The 18,123-nt window shown below is 38.0% G+C and overlaps 2 protein-coding genes across 4 annotated transcripts; one reads left to right on the top strand and one right to left on the bottom strand.

Moving 5' to 3' along the window:
- LOC109710491 (transcription factor bHLH128-like) lies at positions 1,453-3,542 on the top strand (the record flags this gene model as incomplete). Its single annotated transcript, XM_020233106.1, is given in 5 exon segments — positions 1,453-1,784; positions 2,234-2,365; positions 2,714-2,779; positions 2,966-3,034; positions 3,163-3,542. Coding segments are annotated over 5 exon segments (648 nt in total). The 3' UTR covers positions 3,214-3,542.
- On the bottom strand, positions 4,038-9,140 carry LOC109710474 (U-box domain-containing protein 45-like). 3 transcript variants are annotated; one of them, XM_020233086.1, is made up of 6 exons: positions 8,761-9,133; positions 8,206-8,282; positions 7,498-7,683; positions 7,181-7,288; positions 5,336-6,486; positions 4,038-5,021 (listed from the first exon to the last, which is right to left on the bottom strand). In XM_020233086.1, exons 2-6 carry the CDS (start codon positions 8,254-8,256, stop codon positions 4,214-4,216), a joined length of 2,304 nt encoding a protein of 767 aa, XP_020088675.1. In that variant the 5' UTR covers positions 8,257-8,282; positions 8,761-9,133; the 3' UTR covers positions 4,038-4,213. The 3 variants fall into 3 exon arrangements, with proteins under 3 accessions (XP_020088675.1, XP_020088666.1, XP_020088683.1); XM_020233077.1 differs by lacking the exon at positions 8,206-8,282 and having other exon boundaries at positions 8,761-9,135; XM_020233094.1 differs by lacking the exons at positions 7,181-7,288; positions 8,206-8,282 and having other exon boundaries at positions 8,761-9,140.

Raw genomic sequence — 18,123 nt, 5'->3', positions numbered from 1 at the left:
ACACACACACACACACACACACACACACACACAAAAAGAAGAGCAGGAATATTGGTATATACGACGACGAAAGATTAATTAGATGATGGGTCGGAAAGTAGATGCTCGGTGTGTGATGTGAAATTGTGAATACATGCATAGACGCGCCAGGCGCACATATATAATAAATTTTTCTCTAATAAATAATTTTTTTTTTTGAGAGAGATAGGTAAAACGCTACTTTGTTTATTTTATTTAGAAATAAACTTAGCAAGAAATATGAATCAACTAACTAGGGTGAGAACAAAAATTTTAAAAAAGTTTTGAGGAAGATAAACATGTAAGTTTGAAACTAACTAACTTAGTGGTGTGGTGTGTACGTACCTCCCTCCCTTGAGATAGCTAGTTTTTGCTTAATTTGTTCGGTGGACCGCGTGGTCTCCCATCTCTTGTGGAGTTGTGGTGGTGGGCCATTAATGCTCCATGTTTGTGCATTTCATTTCATTTCATTTCATTTCATTGTTACGCCCACTACTCCCATACATGAACAGTATGTGAATTATAATAAACAAATAAGTAAATCGATAAGTTGATAATAATTCGCACTGCACTATTAATGCTACCTAGTGGTTATTCGAATTCTTGTCGGTGTTGTGTTATCTATAAATGGTGGTCCCTCAGACGGGCTAAAGGTTGTGTCCAGGTTCATGCGGATCGACCATCTCATATATATGCATGCATCTTCTAAACGTCGCCATCTTAAAGCAGATGAGCTTTTGTCTTTCGTGTGTCTAATTCGCGTACAAAATTCAACATACTCTAATATAACATCAATGATAATTAACATTGATGCAGTCTTTGGTGTCGCAGTCGCAAGAGTCGGGAAAAAAGATGAGTAGAGAAGAATAAAATATTGCAGGCTTCGTAAAGTAGATTCGAAATGATCGGTCGAAAACGACCACAAAATAGACAAATTAATTTTCCTATTCGTAAAGTAGATTGGAAATGTTCGGTCGAAAACGCCCACAAAAACTACCCAATCAGAGCTAACATTTGTCGTAATCCACACTTCTTGTTTAAACCACTATGTTTTATTTTCATTCTGCATGTATTTCTTACCGTTACATTGGTATGTTGTCGGGCATGCTACTCTACTCTTGGTTAACCAAAAAAGGGAGAAAAAAAAAAATCCTTTTTCAACCTACTCCAACCAACTCAAAGTACTACTGTTGAATCGCGGAATGGCACCGTGCATGTAATCTGCATGGACCTACTGCGCCGACAGGTTTAAATGGGCTTGGGATGCTTCCAACAACTCATTTTCTTAATATTATTGAGGGAAAAAAGATGTGTACGTTTTCATCTTACTCATCCAAAGACTAGACGAGCCGTCATTGTGCCACGACATGGCAAACCTTTGTTTTAATGTTATACACACATAGCCGATGGGTATTAAAATGTTATGGCTAACAGGTATGACGACCACAAGAGGGATCGGAAATTACTCTCAGGCAGGTAGTGATGCCGTCCATGCAATGGCAAATAGCAGGTTAAGGTCTCAATGGAGCTTCTCGAGACAAGATTCAGTACTGTCGCAGATCTCTGAGATGAGCATTCCGGAGATAGGGGAGAGCGGCAACAGCTCAGACGAGGCGACCGGTCATGCGGGACAATCTTACATATCTAGCAACTTGCTAGGTGCCTCGTGGGAGGATACCAATTCAATCATGTTTTCGTCTCCAGGCAAGCGGGGCAAAGAGAGCAACGGGGATGTTATTACCTCTCTCAGTAACTTTGACTCTCAGGTAAATTCAGTGATTCGAAGTAGGAGATTTAGGAAAATGTTTCTAGTATGAAGATATGATATTGTTTTTCTAGTATCTGGTTCCATCAGAAGTATTAATGAAAACCATGTTTAGGGATCTGCTGATCATTTCTACACTGCTGCCACTGCACAAAATGCAAGTAAAAGGGACCCAGTTATAACAATTGATAGTTTGTGGACCAAGCTTAAATTATGCTGAATGCAAAATATGCCCTCTGGCCTGCTATATATTACTTTTTCTAATGGAGAACTAAATAGCAAGTCGTCTGCTTGTCTTTCGAAAGTAAACATTTCCCAACTAGGAACAACTATCAGACTGCTATTTGTATTTTCATTGTGTAGCTTATATTTTGTTCGTCATGGTTTTCCATTGCAAGACATCTCCTGTTTTATCGAGATTAAACTAATAGCATTTTCTTGATCAATCAGTTTGGCATGCCGAAGACATCAGCAGAGTTCGCCGATATGGAGAGGTACCTACAAATGCACCAAGATTCTGTCGCTTGCAAAGTCCGTGCTAAGCGCGGATGTGCAACACATCCCCGGAGCATCGCTGAGAGGGTTTGTTATAATCGATCTGCAGTTTCTTTCCTCAAGTTTTTCTATTGGGTCTCCTACAGGGAATACTTTAATAACAGATGAAAAACAGTAATAAAGACTCTATTGTCTGTGTGGTATGAGTCTGATAGACCTATATATTTGTGGACATTTAATCATGGTCTTGTGTTAACAGCAATTTTGCTTGGAGCTTTGCAACTATACGCCTTTTTCTTTTTCTTTAATAAAAAAACAGCAATTTTTGTTGCTTGTTTCTAATAGATATGTATTCTCTCCCTTTGTAATTTTTTTCATTTGACGATGTTGCTCCAATTAGAAGTTGGTAAACTTTGCATTCTTACTACCATCCAGGAGAGAAGAACAAGAATCAGCAAAAAATTGAGGAAGTTGCAAGATCTTGTTCCTAACATGGACAAGGTAAGTAATCCTGGTTATTATCTCGTTCGAGTACAAGTCGACATGGTTGTGTATGGTAAATCATGTTGCATGTAAATTTCTATTTGCATGGTTTGGTAGTTGTGGATCGTAACCCTTGCTTACAAAAGCATCATGGGTATGGTTATGTAATATGATCCTTATATTCTGTTTCTTGGCAATGTACAGCAAACAAGCACATCCGACATGTTGGATCTTGCGGTGCATTACATCAAAGAGCTGCAGAGCCAGGTCCAGGTGTGTTAACATGGAGTATTACACTATGTGCCCAAAGTTTGTATTTCGATGTAGAAACTCTATTTCTGAGTCTTAGTTCCTTGAGGATATGCATAGCCACCTTTCTGACACAAAATTTCCTCCTGCAGAAGCTAAATCAAGAACAGGAAAATTGCACATGCACGAGCAAGAAGATTTGATGTTGAGCCAATTAAGCTATTGCTGAAAAACTCTTCAGTACAGTTTTGCTCCAACAAAAAGCGGGTGGAAGAGGCCTGTGATATCTTGTATCTTCTCCTCCTCCTTTTAATTCCCCTTATTCCATCAGTTTGCTTGTTGACTATAGGCAATGTTGTTTGGCTATAGGCAATGTTGTTTGCTGACACTATAACAATAAAAGTAGTTTTGAATTTCTACTGCAGTTCGGGGAAGCATGTCAGACTGTAATAGGTTTCTGTTTGAATTACTCCTTGTTAATGTGAAGAAACCAAGGTGGTGTTCTCTTCCTTGTAATATTTTTATTTGTACATACTCTTTGCTTTTTGGCATTATGCTTCTTCCTATTAGTAGAGCAGTTAAACTGACGTTGGCATCGTACATAATATAGGCCATGCTATAGCAAAATCAGAACATCAGATCCGAGCTTTGCAAACTTATTTTTAAAACATTCTTCCAAATGCGCATACCTATACATAAAATTCTACCATGAAAAATTAGTCAAAGAAAAAAAAAGAATTTGTAGTAGCTTTTCAGAGTCATCCTCTGTTTCCTGGAAATGTTTTTAGCAACAATCCCTTGCTTTTCCAATAGTCCTCATTTTTTATGCTCAAGATGTTCTGCTTCAATGAACCATGCACATTAAGATCGAGGAGGAAAATGTCAAGAGATTACACATTACCCATCTTTTAGTGTAATTTAACCATGTAATCTGAAAGATTTACTGTCTACTTCAATGTTTCTCAATTCGCCTAAGCACTCAACAGAAAAGATAAGGGAAAACAAACAGAAGAAGAGAACAGACATATGGACAAGAAGATAGTAGGGAAAATGGCAAATACCATAGTAAAATGCCTATACATCTTTTCTTGTAAGATGCCAAAGGAAAAATGCCTACATCACCCTTCACAGAGGGAAGGAGAAGCCAAGAAGACTTACGAAAGAAAATACAGAGGAAATTGTACACATGACTAGAGATCAACACTAGCACTGATACACAGAAAAGCTCCGATTCTTCCAGATCGAGCTCAGCGTCCTACCTAACAACTTCTTAGACCGCGATTTACACAAAGGCTTCTTCGACTCCCTAATCACCTCCGCCGCCCCCTGCTGCTGCTGCAGCTCCTCCTGCCTCCTCACGGGCGAAACCTCCCTCTGCCGGTGCTCCCTGAACAGCTTCAGCAGCCACCGCGCCTTCTCCCTCCCTCTCGGCGTCCCATTCACAGATATCGATACTAATGAGGGTACCACCCCTTCTTGCAATACAATCTGAATGCACCTCTCATCCCCACTGCACATCGCCAAGAGACACGCTGCTGCCTGCTCCTGCTCCGCAGGTCCACCCATGTCCAGCATGACGGCGAGTGTGCCAACTAGCCCAGGGGTCGACACAATCTCGTCCCTGCCAGATTGATCTAAGGCCATGTTGATGAGGACAGCTAGGGCCTTCTCGGTCCAAGAAGGGCCTCTTCCTTCGGGCTCTGAGGAGGCGGAAAGGATAGAGAAGAGGCCATCAACAATGCCGGAGGAGAGGAGGAAAGGCACGTTCGGTGGGTGGGATGAGAGGTTGTAGAGAGTGTAGAGGGCATCATGCGTGCAGGAGGTGTGGTCAGTTAGTAGGAGCTGTGCCAGAAACGGGACAGCCCGTGGGCTTGAGCCTATGATGGGTTTGGCATCATCTAGGCAGGAGAGGTTGAGGTACAGCGCGGTGGCTGCTTCGTACATCTGTGGGCTTGAGATCATCTGGTCCAGGAGATCGATCACTCCGGCTAACATTAACAATTCCTTGTTTCTGTAAGAAGTTACGGAAGTTATAAGGTAGGCAGTTATCAGGGAAACTATGCTGGAGCTGAATATTAAAGGTATATAAACCTGAGGAGCTTACTTGAACTACAGCATATCTTAAAACAGGTCGCTCAATTTTGAAAGCTTTTTTATAGTAACTAAAGTTTATATTTTTTATCTCGGAAAGCTAAAACTTATCAGAAAGTCTGGCAATAAAGGTCACAACTTTTACATGTCAGTTATCTGATTCCAAATTGGTGCTACTAAAATCAGATACACGATAGGAACCAATCATCTAAGAGTTAAGTCAAACTATAATACCTGTTATTGTTAACTGCAAGATTGAAGAGAGCCATGGCTCCAACCTCCTGAGCCTTGTCATCTCCATCGCGAACAGCCAATCTCAGAAAGTGTACTAGCTCCTCAGCAAACCCATTTGCTCCCATGTAAATCCTCGCTTCCTCATCATCCTTCAGCAGATACCTTATCCGCTCCGCTGCTCTAAACTTCTCATGCAAGCTCTTCTCATCATGGAGCCGAGCAAACAAGTTCTGATACTCATTTGTACCATCATCCAACTTATAATGTGATTCATGATCGCTGTGCTCTTCAATTCCACGCCTCTCCACTAATGCCAGTACACCCTTCACTTTGTTCGATTCAACACTTTCTACAGATCTCGAATCCATGGATTCACTATACGAAAAGGCCCTTCTCCAACTAAAATCAAGGGGCTCAGGTGGGCCATCAGGAATAGGAAGCCCATTTTGCTCGCACCAACTCGCAATCAGACCCTTCACACAGTTGTTTGGAGTTAAACAGAGGTGAGACAACTGCTGCTGAGTCTTCGGACACGTACTATGCCCATCATTAAACCATTTCTCAATACATACCCTCTCATATGTCTGCCCTGACGAAATAATAACTGGGTCATACATAAGTTGCAAAGAGATCGGGCACCTAAACTCTTCGGGAGGGACCAGCATATTCCCAGATCGAATACCACTTGGCCTAAAATTGAACGACCGAATCGTCGACAGTTGTCTCTCAAAAGCCCTACCATTTCTATATAGGCTGTAATTCTCTTCAAAGCTTAGGACAGTTGGGGAACACGGTGTTGACCCTTGAGAATCAGTGTCATCGCCACCAACATCACTTCTGAAGAGCTTAGAATATTTTCTCATGAGATTATACAAGTACGTTACAACGGATTCTTTCAGCTTGTCTTTTCCATCTCGGGCTCTTTCAATCAGCTTCTTAAGGGCTCGTCGCTCGGTAAGCGCTGCTCGCGATGATGTAATTCCTAGCTTTGTGGCGGTTTGGTGGAAGACCTCAAGCTCCCCACTGTCGCTGCAATTAGTGCCTGATTTTTTGTGCTTCTGCAGCAAATTGATCACATCATCACCAGCTTCCTTCTCTATCTGATCCAACATGAAGATGGTTTCTTCCAACTCGGCAACAATCTCCATAATCTGTCATAAATCGTAATGTTAGAATTTCAGTTCTATGCATCCAAGAATAGATCTGGTAATTCTCAACATTCGCACCTTTTCTTTCACTACTATCAAGAAAGCATATTCTAAATTCTCATTATGCGCAATATATGTGAAACATTCATACCAACACAAGCAAAAAAGCCATTCCAGAAAGGTCCCAGTTTTTAAAGTCAGGAAAACTAATCATTTGCAAAGGAATATGTTTTATCATTAACATAGAACAAAGTTTAGCATGTATGAAGTACTGACAAAAATATAAATTAAGAAATACAAAACTTGACTAGGCTACAGCATTTATTTGCAAATAACTCAATTTTGGTTTCTGAGCTACATTCCAATGAGATTAGCTTAATAAACATAAAAAAAAAATTAGTTCTCTGAAGTTCAAAATAATGACTCGTTATTAGTGTCATCTTCCGTTCATACTAGTGAAAATTTTGAAGCCAAATTGCTTCATTTTGAGTCAGTTGAGTTCAGAAGATTACGAAATTGATAACAGACAATTTAGTAAATACTGTGTCAATTAGAAAGGAACTTGCTATGTCACGGGAAATATTCCCACCCTGGACCTAACATAGCTTTGATGTTGGCCGGTATGTGATGGCCAATAATGCAAATATTCTGAAATCCAGAGAAAATCTCTGGATACTTTGATCTTTATAAAACATACCTGACAGAAAATATCTTCTGTGACTATATCTTCCACACGCCTAAGACTTTCTAGAAGTGCACATCTTGTCTTCTCGAATTTCATAAGAATGGAATCGCCAGTTATGGCCTGATAAACCAATACATATCAGACCAAACACTTCAAGAAGATATTTTGATGCTAAATCTTATAATTTGCACTCTGTAGACAAATATACAGCCATTGCAGAACTACAAAATTTTGAATAAGCCAAAGTGCAAAAGCAGCAAGTCGATAGGAGAATTTACCGAGTCGAAGTATAAAATTTTGAATAGAGTTCGGAGGAAGAGGAGGCTCACCAAGTAGAGCTTGCTGCAATCCGAACAATGCCGAAGAAGGCATTTAGCTCTATCAAGCGCTATATGCAACGAACACAGTGCCTTTATACCGGACGTGCTTCTGGGCCGAGCCGCTTCTACAAAGGGAAAGATGCCCAACACCTTACAAACGATTGGGTAGAGCGCTCGGCAGAGGCCACCATGCACCTGCATATTGGACACCAAGTTCATCAATCATATGAAACAGTTCGATAAATTAACCCATGATCCCTGCAGCAAAATTCAAATTAAGAAAAGAAAAAGGAAAAGATCCAAGTTATATATAGATTCTTAAACTAAATAATTTCCTAGCTATATAACAAAAGAGAATTCAAAACAGAGAATAAATATAACAAAAGAAAGAAAGAGAATTCAAAACAGAGAATAAATATAACAAAAGAAAGAAAGAGAATTCAAAACAGAGAATAAATAGTTGTTGAGGTGATCCCTTGGTGAGCACTGTGTGATTTGATGTTTAATTAAAAACAAAAGAGAGAGAGAGAGAGAGAGAGAGAGAGAGGTAGTTAGCGGTATTCATGTGGATACAACAACCATAATAATTGGACAGTAAAAATGAAGACCAGGTAGTAATGGTGGTTAAAAAAAAAGCAGCTTTTCACCACTTTATTGCTCTAGGACCAACAAGTTAAACATACATCATATGCTCATGGTATCATCTTTAGCAATTACCTTGGCATCGCCTGCTACAAAAGGATTCTCCTCGACATCTACAGTGTCCATTTTGCCCGTCACTAGAGTTTAATCATCTGGTACAGATTATAAATTAGACTTTTAATCAACACGTCTCGTGAATAACCAAATTAAACAACGCGGATCTCAACAACAACTAATACTAAAAACAGCAACAAAGATAAATTGCACAAAAAAAAAAAAAACTTTTTAAGAAAATAGGAAAGGAAAAAACAAACCGATTTTTTCGAGGGAAAAACACGAAGTGTAATATAAGAGAAAACCAAAAAAAAAGAAAGAAAAAAGAGTGATAACCCCGAATTCCGATCCAGGAAAAGGAAAGAAAAAAATTATTTGCTAGAATACCCAATGTATCTAACACACTGCTTACATAAGAAAGATTGGGAAATCATTGTTAGAACGCATCAAAATCGCCCTCAAATACCAATTTACGTTTAGGAATCCCATACATTTCCGCTTTCGTACCTACGACAACTATAATCACTGAAAAACATGTATGAAATCGGAATCCTTAGATCTCGTCTCGAAACCCACCGCGGGAACAAAAGGATCTCTCTCGAAGAAGGCTTCGTCTTCAGCCGCGCCTGCCCCGAGGGATCGAGACTCGATGGATCTCATCGAGATGCCACGGAGATCTCATCTCCTCGTCTACTAGTTTCTCGATCCACTATTCGAGGGGCGATGCTACAAACCCTGGTTTCTCCCGCGGCGAAGGAAGCGAATGTGATGGGACCTCGCCACTACCTCAGGGGAGGAGAGAGAGAGAGAGAGAGAGAGAGAGAGAGAGAGTGTGTGTGATGGGGGGAAAATGAGAGGGAGGAGTGCGCACAAAGCGAAAGCACAGAGGAGAGAAGGGACACTGCATTGATTTATGAGGAGAGATAATAATTATATTTTGGTGGATTTTTTTTTTTTAAATGTTAATTTACTCAATAGATTCTTAAACAGGGAGCTATGCTGTTAGTGCTTCGATTAAACAACACATATAGGTTTTGACCTCAAGACCTACCCAACACTTTCTTAAGATTAATTTTTGGCCCTTTTCGATACAATAATTTATAGATTTCTATTTTTATCGCATATTTAATTTTTCGTGCCCATCGTATAATAAATGAAATCTTTAATATTGTATTATCTCTGATATTAACATATAAGGTATGACTCGTTTTATTTTTTTTGTGAGCAAAAGTGTTAAAGTTATTTTTGTTATTTTTTCATAAAATCGCTTTGGTAAATAATAATAAGAAGAAGAAATGCATATTTGGCCTATTTGTCCTTTTTTTTATTTTGTGAAGGTGTATTGTGGACCAAATTATTTAATTTAGTAACAATATATTTTGCTAAATATAAAATTACCCTACTAGTTTTCGATGAGAGCGAAACTCGAAACTTTGAAATTTATCTTCCCAGCACATAAATATATGCTTCATTTGTTTAAGCAAACGCAAAAACTTTGAAATTTGTCTTCCTAGCACATAAATGCTTCATTTGTTTATATTTGCTAATATGTGAGGCTATTAATAGTTATTCTACAAGCCACACTAAACAAATAAAACAGTAAAATATACTACATTAATTCACATTTTGAACCAAGCTTATTTTTTTTTAAAATTTAAGTCGGATAAACTCAAGTTTACTTTCTTTATTAATTTTACATAGAAACTATAACGCTCCAACTTTTCAGATAGTCATCCATGCTATAACTATTTTCGCCTTGTCACACTTAACATTCTTAACCTTGTAACCCTATCCATTATTTAAAATGTTTAAGCCGGATTAAGAGTTTAGCCTATTATATCTTTTATATATATATATATATGAGTCTGGCTATGGTGCTTGTAAAAGCACCAAGCACTTGGTGCTTATAAATTTTTTACCGTTAGATTTAGGACTTTGATCATTTTCACCCGTTAGATTATACTATTCAACCAACCACCCACTCAATCCTAGGGGCCCACATCATCCTAACCGCACATCTCTTAATCCAAAGGCCGAAAACTTACAAGCACCAATAACTTAGTACTTTTAAAAAGGGTTATTTGCATACACGTCCCTACAAACATAGTGAATTGCGAAAATATCCCTACAAAACGGAAACTCCATAAGTTGTCTCTACAAAAGTCCTAAGTTATGCAGATATGTCCTTGCCGTCCAGATCTGTTGGAAAATTTTCGTTAACCACGGTTAAAATACTTAACCATGGTTAATTATAGTGTGAATTGACGTATTTACCCTTCTTCCTCTTCCTCCTAGGCCTCTTTCTTTTTCTTCATCGCCGGCGAGGAGATGCGGCGGCGACGGTGGCGAACCCTCTTCCTTTTCCTCTTTCCTATTCCTCTTCTTCCTTCTTCTTGCTTCTTGCTTCATGCTTCTTCCTCTCCCTCTTCTTCGTCACCGGCAAGGGAGAAGAACCTCGTCGGGGTTGGCCTCGGAAAGGCAGGCGAGGTTCTGGACGAGAAGCTCGAGGGCGTTGTTGTCGACAAGGGCGTGCGCGGGGTTGTCGTGGTCGCCGAGGATGTCGGCGTCCGTGAGGTCGGTGAGGAGGGAGACGACGTCGACGGCGATGTCGGCGATGTCGTGGCCGAGGAGGTCGACGAGGGAGGGGACGGCGTTGAGGGCGACGAGCTCCGGGTAGAGCGCTGGTGCCCCGGCGTTCTTCCCTCTTCTTCGTCGCCGGCGAACCCGACCCCGCGCCGCCGCCACCATCGTCTGCTTCGACGGTCCAAAGAGGAAGAGAAAGAGAAGGGGAAGAGGAAAGCTTTTGGAGGAATATATTTGTGAGAGTAAAATGGTCATTTCACGAATCCATTGTTAAAAAATAAACAGATCACTAACAGATGTTAACCGGAGGGACATATCTGCATAACTTAGGACTTTTGTAGGGACAACTTATAGAGTTTCCGTTTTGCAGGGATATTTCCGCAATTTACTATATTTGCAAGGACGTATATGCAAATAATTCTTTTAAAAAATATAGAAACTTAATTATATATATATATATAGAGAGAGAGAGATAATTATCTGGAATCTCATAAAAATGTTTCACAAAAGAAAAAAAAATTAAATTTTTTCTTTGAACTTGAAGCTCTAGGTGCATTGATAATGATTTTCTTCTTCAAACAAACTTACTGTATAGTAGTAACCTGTTATAAGTTTCACACTTGAATCTCTGTTTCAAATATGATGACATCAAATCTGCAAAAGCTTGAATGACAAATATAATTAAATCAAAATGTTCCATATTAATTCTATGTTCTAAATAATAGTTTTGCTGGTGGAATCCAATCTTGTACAGATGTGACTCATTAACTCGTCGTTTGACTCAATAATAATAATAGTGTTTAAGTCCGAGATTTAAAGCAGGACCAAGAGCCCGTAAGTCCCAGTACGTGTTAGATGCCAACAGGGTAATAATACCAAGGACCGCTTAGAAGACTCGGACGGTCGTCAGGATTCGATGCGCAGATCCAACGGTTGAGAAAATCGTCCGGACCCATCCCACCAATTTTTTTTGAAGGAAATGGGAACACCTCTTACGATGCGATTTTAAATTTTGTAGCCGTTGATTGAGGCTGGATTTATTGGGGCGGCATTTCCGCCTCCCCGTGTTTCCGCCTGCCGACCTCTGTGTCGGTCGCGAACTTCGCATCTAGCCTTGCCTCCTTTTATCTTACCCAAACTAGCCCTCGTGTCAGGGAGCGAACCACGAGACCACGCGAGGGTGTTTTCGGAATTCCACATTGGCGATAGCACTGTAGGAAATTAGTGGGCAAGTACGAGGGCTTTTTCAGGAGAGTAAAGCTTCGTTGTCGTCATACGTGGGTACGGACTACGGACTGGGACTGGGAGTGGGACCCGTCGATGATAATATATAATAATAATAATAATAATAATAATCAAAGCGAAATATTTGCGTCGCAAAATCTTGTGACGTACGCGTGGCGCGATGATGTCCGTTCCGAGTCAATTCGCGGTCCTTGAGGGACACGTGGAGGGCTAATTCTGGACTGACGGAAGATTTTTGAGATCGGACGGCTGTCGTCGGATCCCGCTGCGGTCCGTCCATCGTCCCATCCTCTGGCTTCTGTTTTTTCGCTCCTCTGAGTGCGGGTTGTTGTTTCACCGTCAGATATTTAAAACCGACGTGGCGCAATCCAGGCCTTCTTTTTTCTAAATAAATAGGAAAATAAAAATCTAAGATCATCTAAATTTTGTCCTAACTATAGGTAATTATTATTAATTTTAAAACTTTACAGCAATAATAAGATAGAAAATAATTCTGCTGCAATATTTTTGTTTATTTGATTATTTTCAAGTTGTTTTCTCAATCAAATCCAGTGTAAATCTTCAGTTCTTGAAAAACATGGATCAATATCTATCAAATCGAATATTTTAAAATAATTTTGTCAATTATTTTTTAAGACTGTTGACATAGATGGGATGTCTAATATTGCTTGTTTGCCACTTGTAAATTATAAGACTATCTATATTGATTCAAATAATCTTGACACACACATACACACGATATTTATCCACTTATTTTTTTCTGTACAGAATAGTAAATATATATATACATAACTTCATTGGAGTCCAATTAATTGTGGGAAATTAATCTTAAGCAATCTTGTGCTACCAAATCACGAATGACCATTTTCTTAAATATAAAATTGAGATATATATTTCGGAGGGATGCCACTTAATTGCTTGATTTTCTTTGATTTTTTTCTGAAAAAAAAAGCATACTATTTAGTTTGTTATAAATAAATTTCGTTAAAGATGTAAAAAAAATCATGTTTCGAATTTGGAATGATTGCCTTTAATTTCAAAAGATGGAGAAAGGTGTACATAGTGGAGCACAAGTGCGTAGATTCGTGTCTATGAGAACTTTTATTACTTCACCCTTTGGTCGTCCTGATTAAGATGCTCACATGTTCAAACAATTGTCTTAATTTAGAAACATCAAGCACTTACGTATATAGACTTTCTTTGTGATGATAGGAACCTTTAGATTGATTGATGGGGTTTGGTTGACTAAGTAGAGCTGTATATAAATGCACTTGATTCCTATTTACTAATTAGTGTTGCTATTTAGTTTTTTATTAATACGTACATTACAAGAGAATCAGCCTCCATCTCACAATAAAAAAAAAACACATTTTCTTCAATTAATGTGGTTTGGATTTTTCTTATCGCACATGTAGACAATTGATGTCAAAAATTAGTAGATTAATAATATAAATTATCAAAATTGAGGTAGAACTTAGTCATATTTATATCATATATAGGTTTGTATCATTAATTACCCTCAATATTAATTAGCAATGATTGAATAAAAAAAAAGCAATGATTGAAGAAAATAATTAATTTCAGATATTTATTGGCTGATCACGCTGAATTTGTTGATTCCGAAAAAAGATTTCTTTAATTCTAATAAATTGAAAACTTTTCACCTCAAGACAATCAATGAAGTCATGAAAAGAATACCGGCCATAGAAAAGTTCCCAATCCCCGGGAATGACTCGTGAAATTGATCAACAACTTTTGAAATTGCTGTAGCCTAATTCAACAACTTTTGAAATTGCTCAACAACTTTTGAAATTGAAGTTTTTTTTTTTTTTTTTTTTTTTTTTTTTTTTTTTTCGAGGCCTTGATTGTCTCACTCCTGTAGCCTAATTCACTCTTTCAATGAATGAAGCAGGTGGCGTGCTACCTATTCTCAAAAAAAGCTTTTGAAATTGCTTTGACATTTTTACACACACACACAAATAGAGTAGGGCTACTATATTCTTACGAGTATTGGACCATTCGTACTCATAAGTTATTTTTGATAATGAGGTTTCTGAATCGACGATTCACTCAATTAAGTATGATTTACAGTATTTAAAACTTCTAAAAAATAAATTTCGTAATTTTTCGAAATCATAATAAAGTCCATCAAATGGGCATAAAATAAACAGTCAAAATCGAACGACGTCCTAAAAATAGATGATCGGATCCTTCAATTTAAGATTGGAGCTATTGATCTTTATCTAGGTAGTGAATAGAATTTTCTATCAAAAATTCAACATATTCCAAATTCTTTTATACCGTTAAACCAGCAAGTATTTCATACCGGCCGTTAAAAATTGTTAATTTTGTGTGCTTTTCATCGTAAGGCAAATGATGTCGAAAAATTATGAACTTTAATTTCTAGATGTTTCAAATAATCTAGATAATGTTTAATGATATGGATCGTCGATTCGGAAACTAGTCTATCATCGAAAACAACTTATGAGTACGAGGGCGATCGTACTCATAAGAGTATAGTAACCAGACTCTATATAATTTTTTATATAGTGTTTTGACAAAACACTATTCCACCTTCCACCACCTATCACCATCATCTTAATCCTACGTCTCTCTATTAAATGGTTAAAAACTCAACAACACCACTCCTCGGTGCTTTTTGAGAGTATTCTAACTCAACTCTTTCTCTCTTTCTCTCTCTCTCTCTCTCTCTCTCTATATATATATATATATATATATTTTTTTTTTGTCTTTACATATGTATGTTTGTTGCGTGTGTGCGGGATGAGTGGCTGCGACACTATAAGCCTCTAACTTTTGAGCAAAGTCACATCACATGTGCATGAGTGCGAGAATCTTGCCGCTTATTATAATCAAGCAGCTACTATTTGCACTGCCGAGGAAAAGCATAAGTGCCCTTCACCGACAACCATTACTAGATTTTGGAGTTCAGGACACACGCGGCAATGTAGGATATTTAATTTGATGGTTCCCCTTCTATTTTTGTAAGGCTAGCTCGCTACAAAGCAAATTAAAGTACTAGTGCTTCTTCGGGAACTCTAACAAGAGCATGCACTTCTACATAAAACCTACTCTAGCCAAAACAGCGACTCCACATATACCAAGTTCGCCTCATTTTTAAGGCGTGATTAGTCTCTAATTGTCGCATCTTATATATTCATGTGGTTAATGTGCTTGGTTGTTGGGCCAACAACTCTCATGATTGTTAAGTCGCGCACTGTTCGATCTAAAAGAGCAGGCTTGTACATATATATGTACATGTGAATTAAGAAGAACCCTCATGCTAGCGAGGAGGTGTTCAATAATGCTTCCGGAGTTTTGACTTTGTTAGAGAATAATAGCATGCAGAACTGTTGCGATGAATTAAGTTAGTGGCGCTTATTAGAGACATATGACAGCAATCTAAGCGAGTTAATCGCGTTGTGCCGGCCTTAACAAACATCCAACTGCAGACCGAGTCGTGTGCATGTCTACAGTACTTATTGTTAATGATCAATTAAACATGCATGTTAACAAATTCTTTTTTTTTCTTGGGTGCATTTTGTTTTTGGTTGAACAGCTAGACTTTCTTGACGTCTACACTAATCATAAAAGGCTGATCAATTTTGTTAAAAGTGATCCAGAAATAGTCTTGACAATTCGTTTATGTCCACATCAGTTGGATCAGATCAATGCTCCATGCTAATTTAGTATAGTTAAGTTTCTTTCATACCATTATTTACGTACTATTGTTTTTGTTCTCTTACCGAAATTTAGATTATTGAAATTATTCTCCTTCAACTAACAGGTTCGATCTTTTGTTCCTGCTATGTTTCTTGATGTGCTTGGATATGGCACTGGCAACGAATAATTAATAGATTGGCTCTGTCGAGTAACATGTTACAGGAGATCTCTCTCTCTCTCTCTCTCTCTCTCTCTCTCTCTCTCTCACATGGCGAATAAAACAAAATATAGTTATCTAATAATAACTTAATTAACTTAAGTTTGGAGACAAACTGTAGTTTCACACATTATTAAGTTAGCAAATAGTAAGTTTGTCTTTCTCATTAAGCTCCTAATCTTGTTTAATTTTACCTCAGCTAGTTAATCGAAATCTATGTCTTGAGCTGATCAAACATGCTCGAGCCCAAAACATTGAAATAAGTCATCGGTATATATGAATGATTAAAATATATATCGTTCTTTAGTTTCTTAAACTCTGAGGGACAATTAATTTGTAGTTCTCTCTCTCTCTACATATATTGCTGGTCGAGGAGCTAGCTAGCTAGCTTAGTAATTTGCTTATGTATGGCACTGTTGCCACAACTTGAGATGCCCCGTATGGCAGGAAGGCTGAACCATGTGAGGGGCATATGACGATGTTCCCTTGGGCATTGATCACTTCATATTTTATATTTAATTAATATACCAGCCACATGATGGCTGTTTCAAGGTGCATTGTATGCGAGCAATGCGCAACCAGATTCTAGATCTCATGCAGAAACCCCATAACATATGACTCCGATTGCAGGGGTTGCATGGGTATTGAATACAGAGATGGGGCAGCACATTTTAGGCAGGAGCATATGTACCTGTATTGATGATTTTGTTGTGTGGGACTAGAATTAATTTATTACGCTGCTTTCATTTTTATGCATACGCATAAATTAAATTAATTGATTACGGGTTCTCTTTTTTCTTGTTTCACTGCATAAAGCTTCTCTTTTCCGAAGATCATTTGGGTCCGGCCTGCATTGTTTATCTTATCCGTCATTTTGGCCAGTGTCCGGCTAACAGATTGAGCATTAATTTGACATTTTTTTTTTTTAAGAAAAAGGGCCCATGGATCTCGTTCGAAGGAGGCTCCATCTATAATCTATAATTATATGATTCACTCATTAGTATATATACAATCGTACGGGTTAAATTCATTAATTTATTAAAAATGTATTCGATTGTAAAAAAATTGCGGTGAAAACTCAAATTCCCAGAACCTTCGTTTTTCTTATCGATAAGTCGTAGTAATGAAAATGTCATGGAACGCACCGAGTGAAGGCGGCCAAGGCTCTTAGGCTCCCTACAGAATATGTGCAGGTTGCGCATTCATCAGAATTGGAAAATAGATAATGAAGATCTATTTAATTAATTAGTCGATTGCACGAATGCTTCGTAACTCTTTTTTTTTTTTTCTTTCACGAGATTTCACTTTTGTCCTAACCTTTTAATTGTTCTTACTTACTGCAATTCACTATCCTTTTAATTTCTAGAAATTTGTTGTTGTTTTCTTCTTAGAAATTGAACAGTAATGCTCGAAAAGCAACTCTTATGCCAAAAACCATACATCTTAAATACTTTTTTTTTTTTTTTACTAATTAGTACAGTATAATTAAGTTGTTCGTCAGATCCCTAATCACTAGCACAATAAGTTTTGCCCTTTAGCGACATCGTGAATTCGTGATTGAGATTGAGCCATCAACTTTTGTTTTATTAGTGCACTTTTCAACGAAACCAATTCTGGGCGAGGGAGATGCAAATGGGTCACTTCGGCCCGGCCCGTCAAGCCCATATGACGACCCAAAGTATTTGGGTCGGGCCAGTTGCAGTACGGGCCGAGCGAGGCGTTAAGGGCTCAAGCTTTCCTTTAGGTTGATTGCCTCGATCCACCCATAGTTCGGTTTTGTTGATCAATCCTGGTCAATACTTGTATATCTATAAAGAAACTTTGATGCATATGAAATTATGAATGCCAATATGCCATTGTTTGTAAGCCTTTATAGTTTTTTTTTTATTATAATTATTATTATATTATGTATGCAAACATAGGCGGTAATCTATCTATAGTGTAATATAAATTTGCTAATATATTCAACAACCTATCCGAGATGCTTATTTATTTATTTATTTATTTTTTAAGGACCAGAGTATTTTTGTTTTCATGGAGAGTGTATTTTTTTTTTTTAAAAAAATCTCCAATCAAAAGTTTTTATTTAACAAAAAAAAAGTTTTTTATTTTTATTTTTAATTACATTTGGGTTCAGCTCATGAATTATCAGGCCGCACGTGCTCTGCACGAACAGCAGCGGGAACGCGATAAGAGGGAGATATTTTCGC

The sequence above is a fragment of the Ananas comosus genome, linkage group 1 (assembly GCF_001540865.1).
Source record: "Ananas comosus cultivar F153 linkage group 1, ASM154086v1, whole genome shotgun sequence".
Taxonomy (NCBI): Eukaryota; Viridiplantae; Streptophyta; class Magnoliopsida; order Poales; family Bromeliaceae; genus Ananas; species Ananas comosus.
This window is presented reverse-complemented; position numbering and strand designations above follow the sequence as displayed.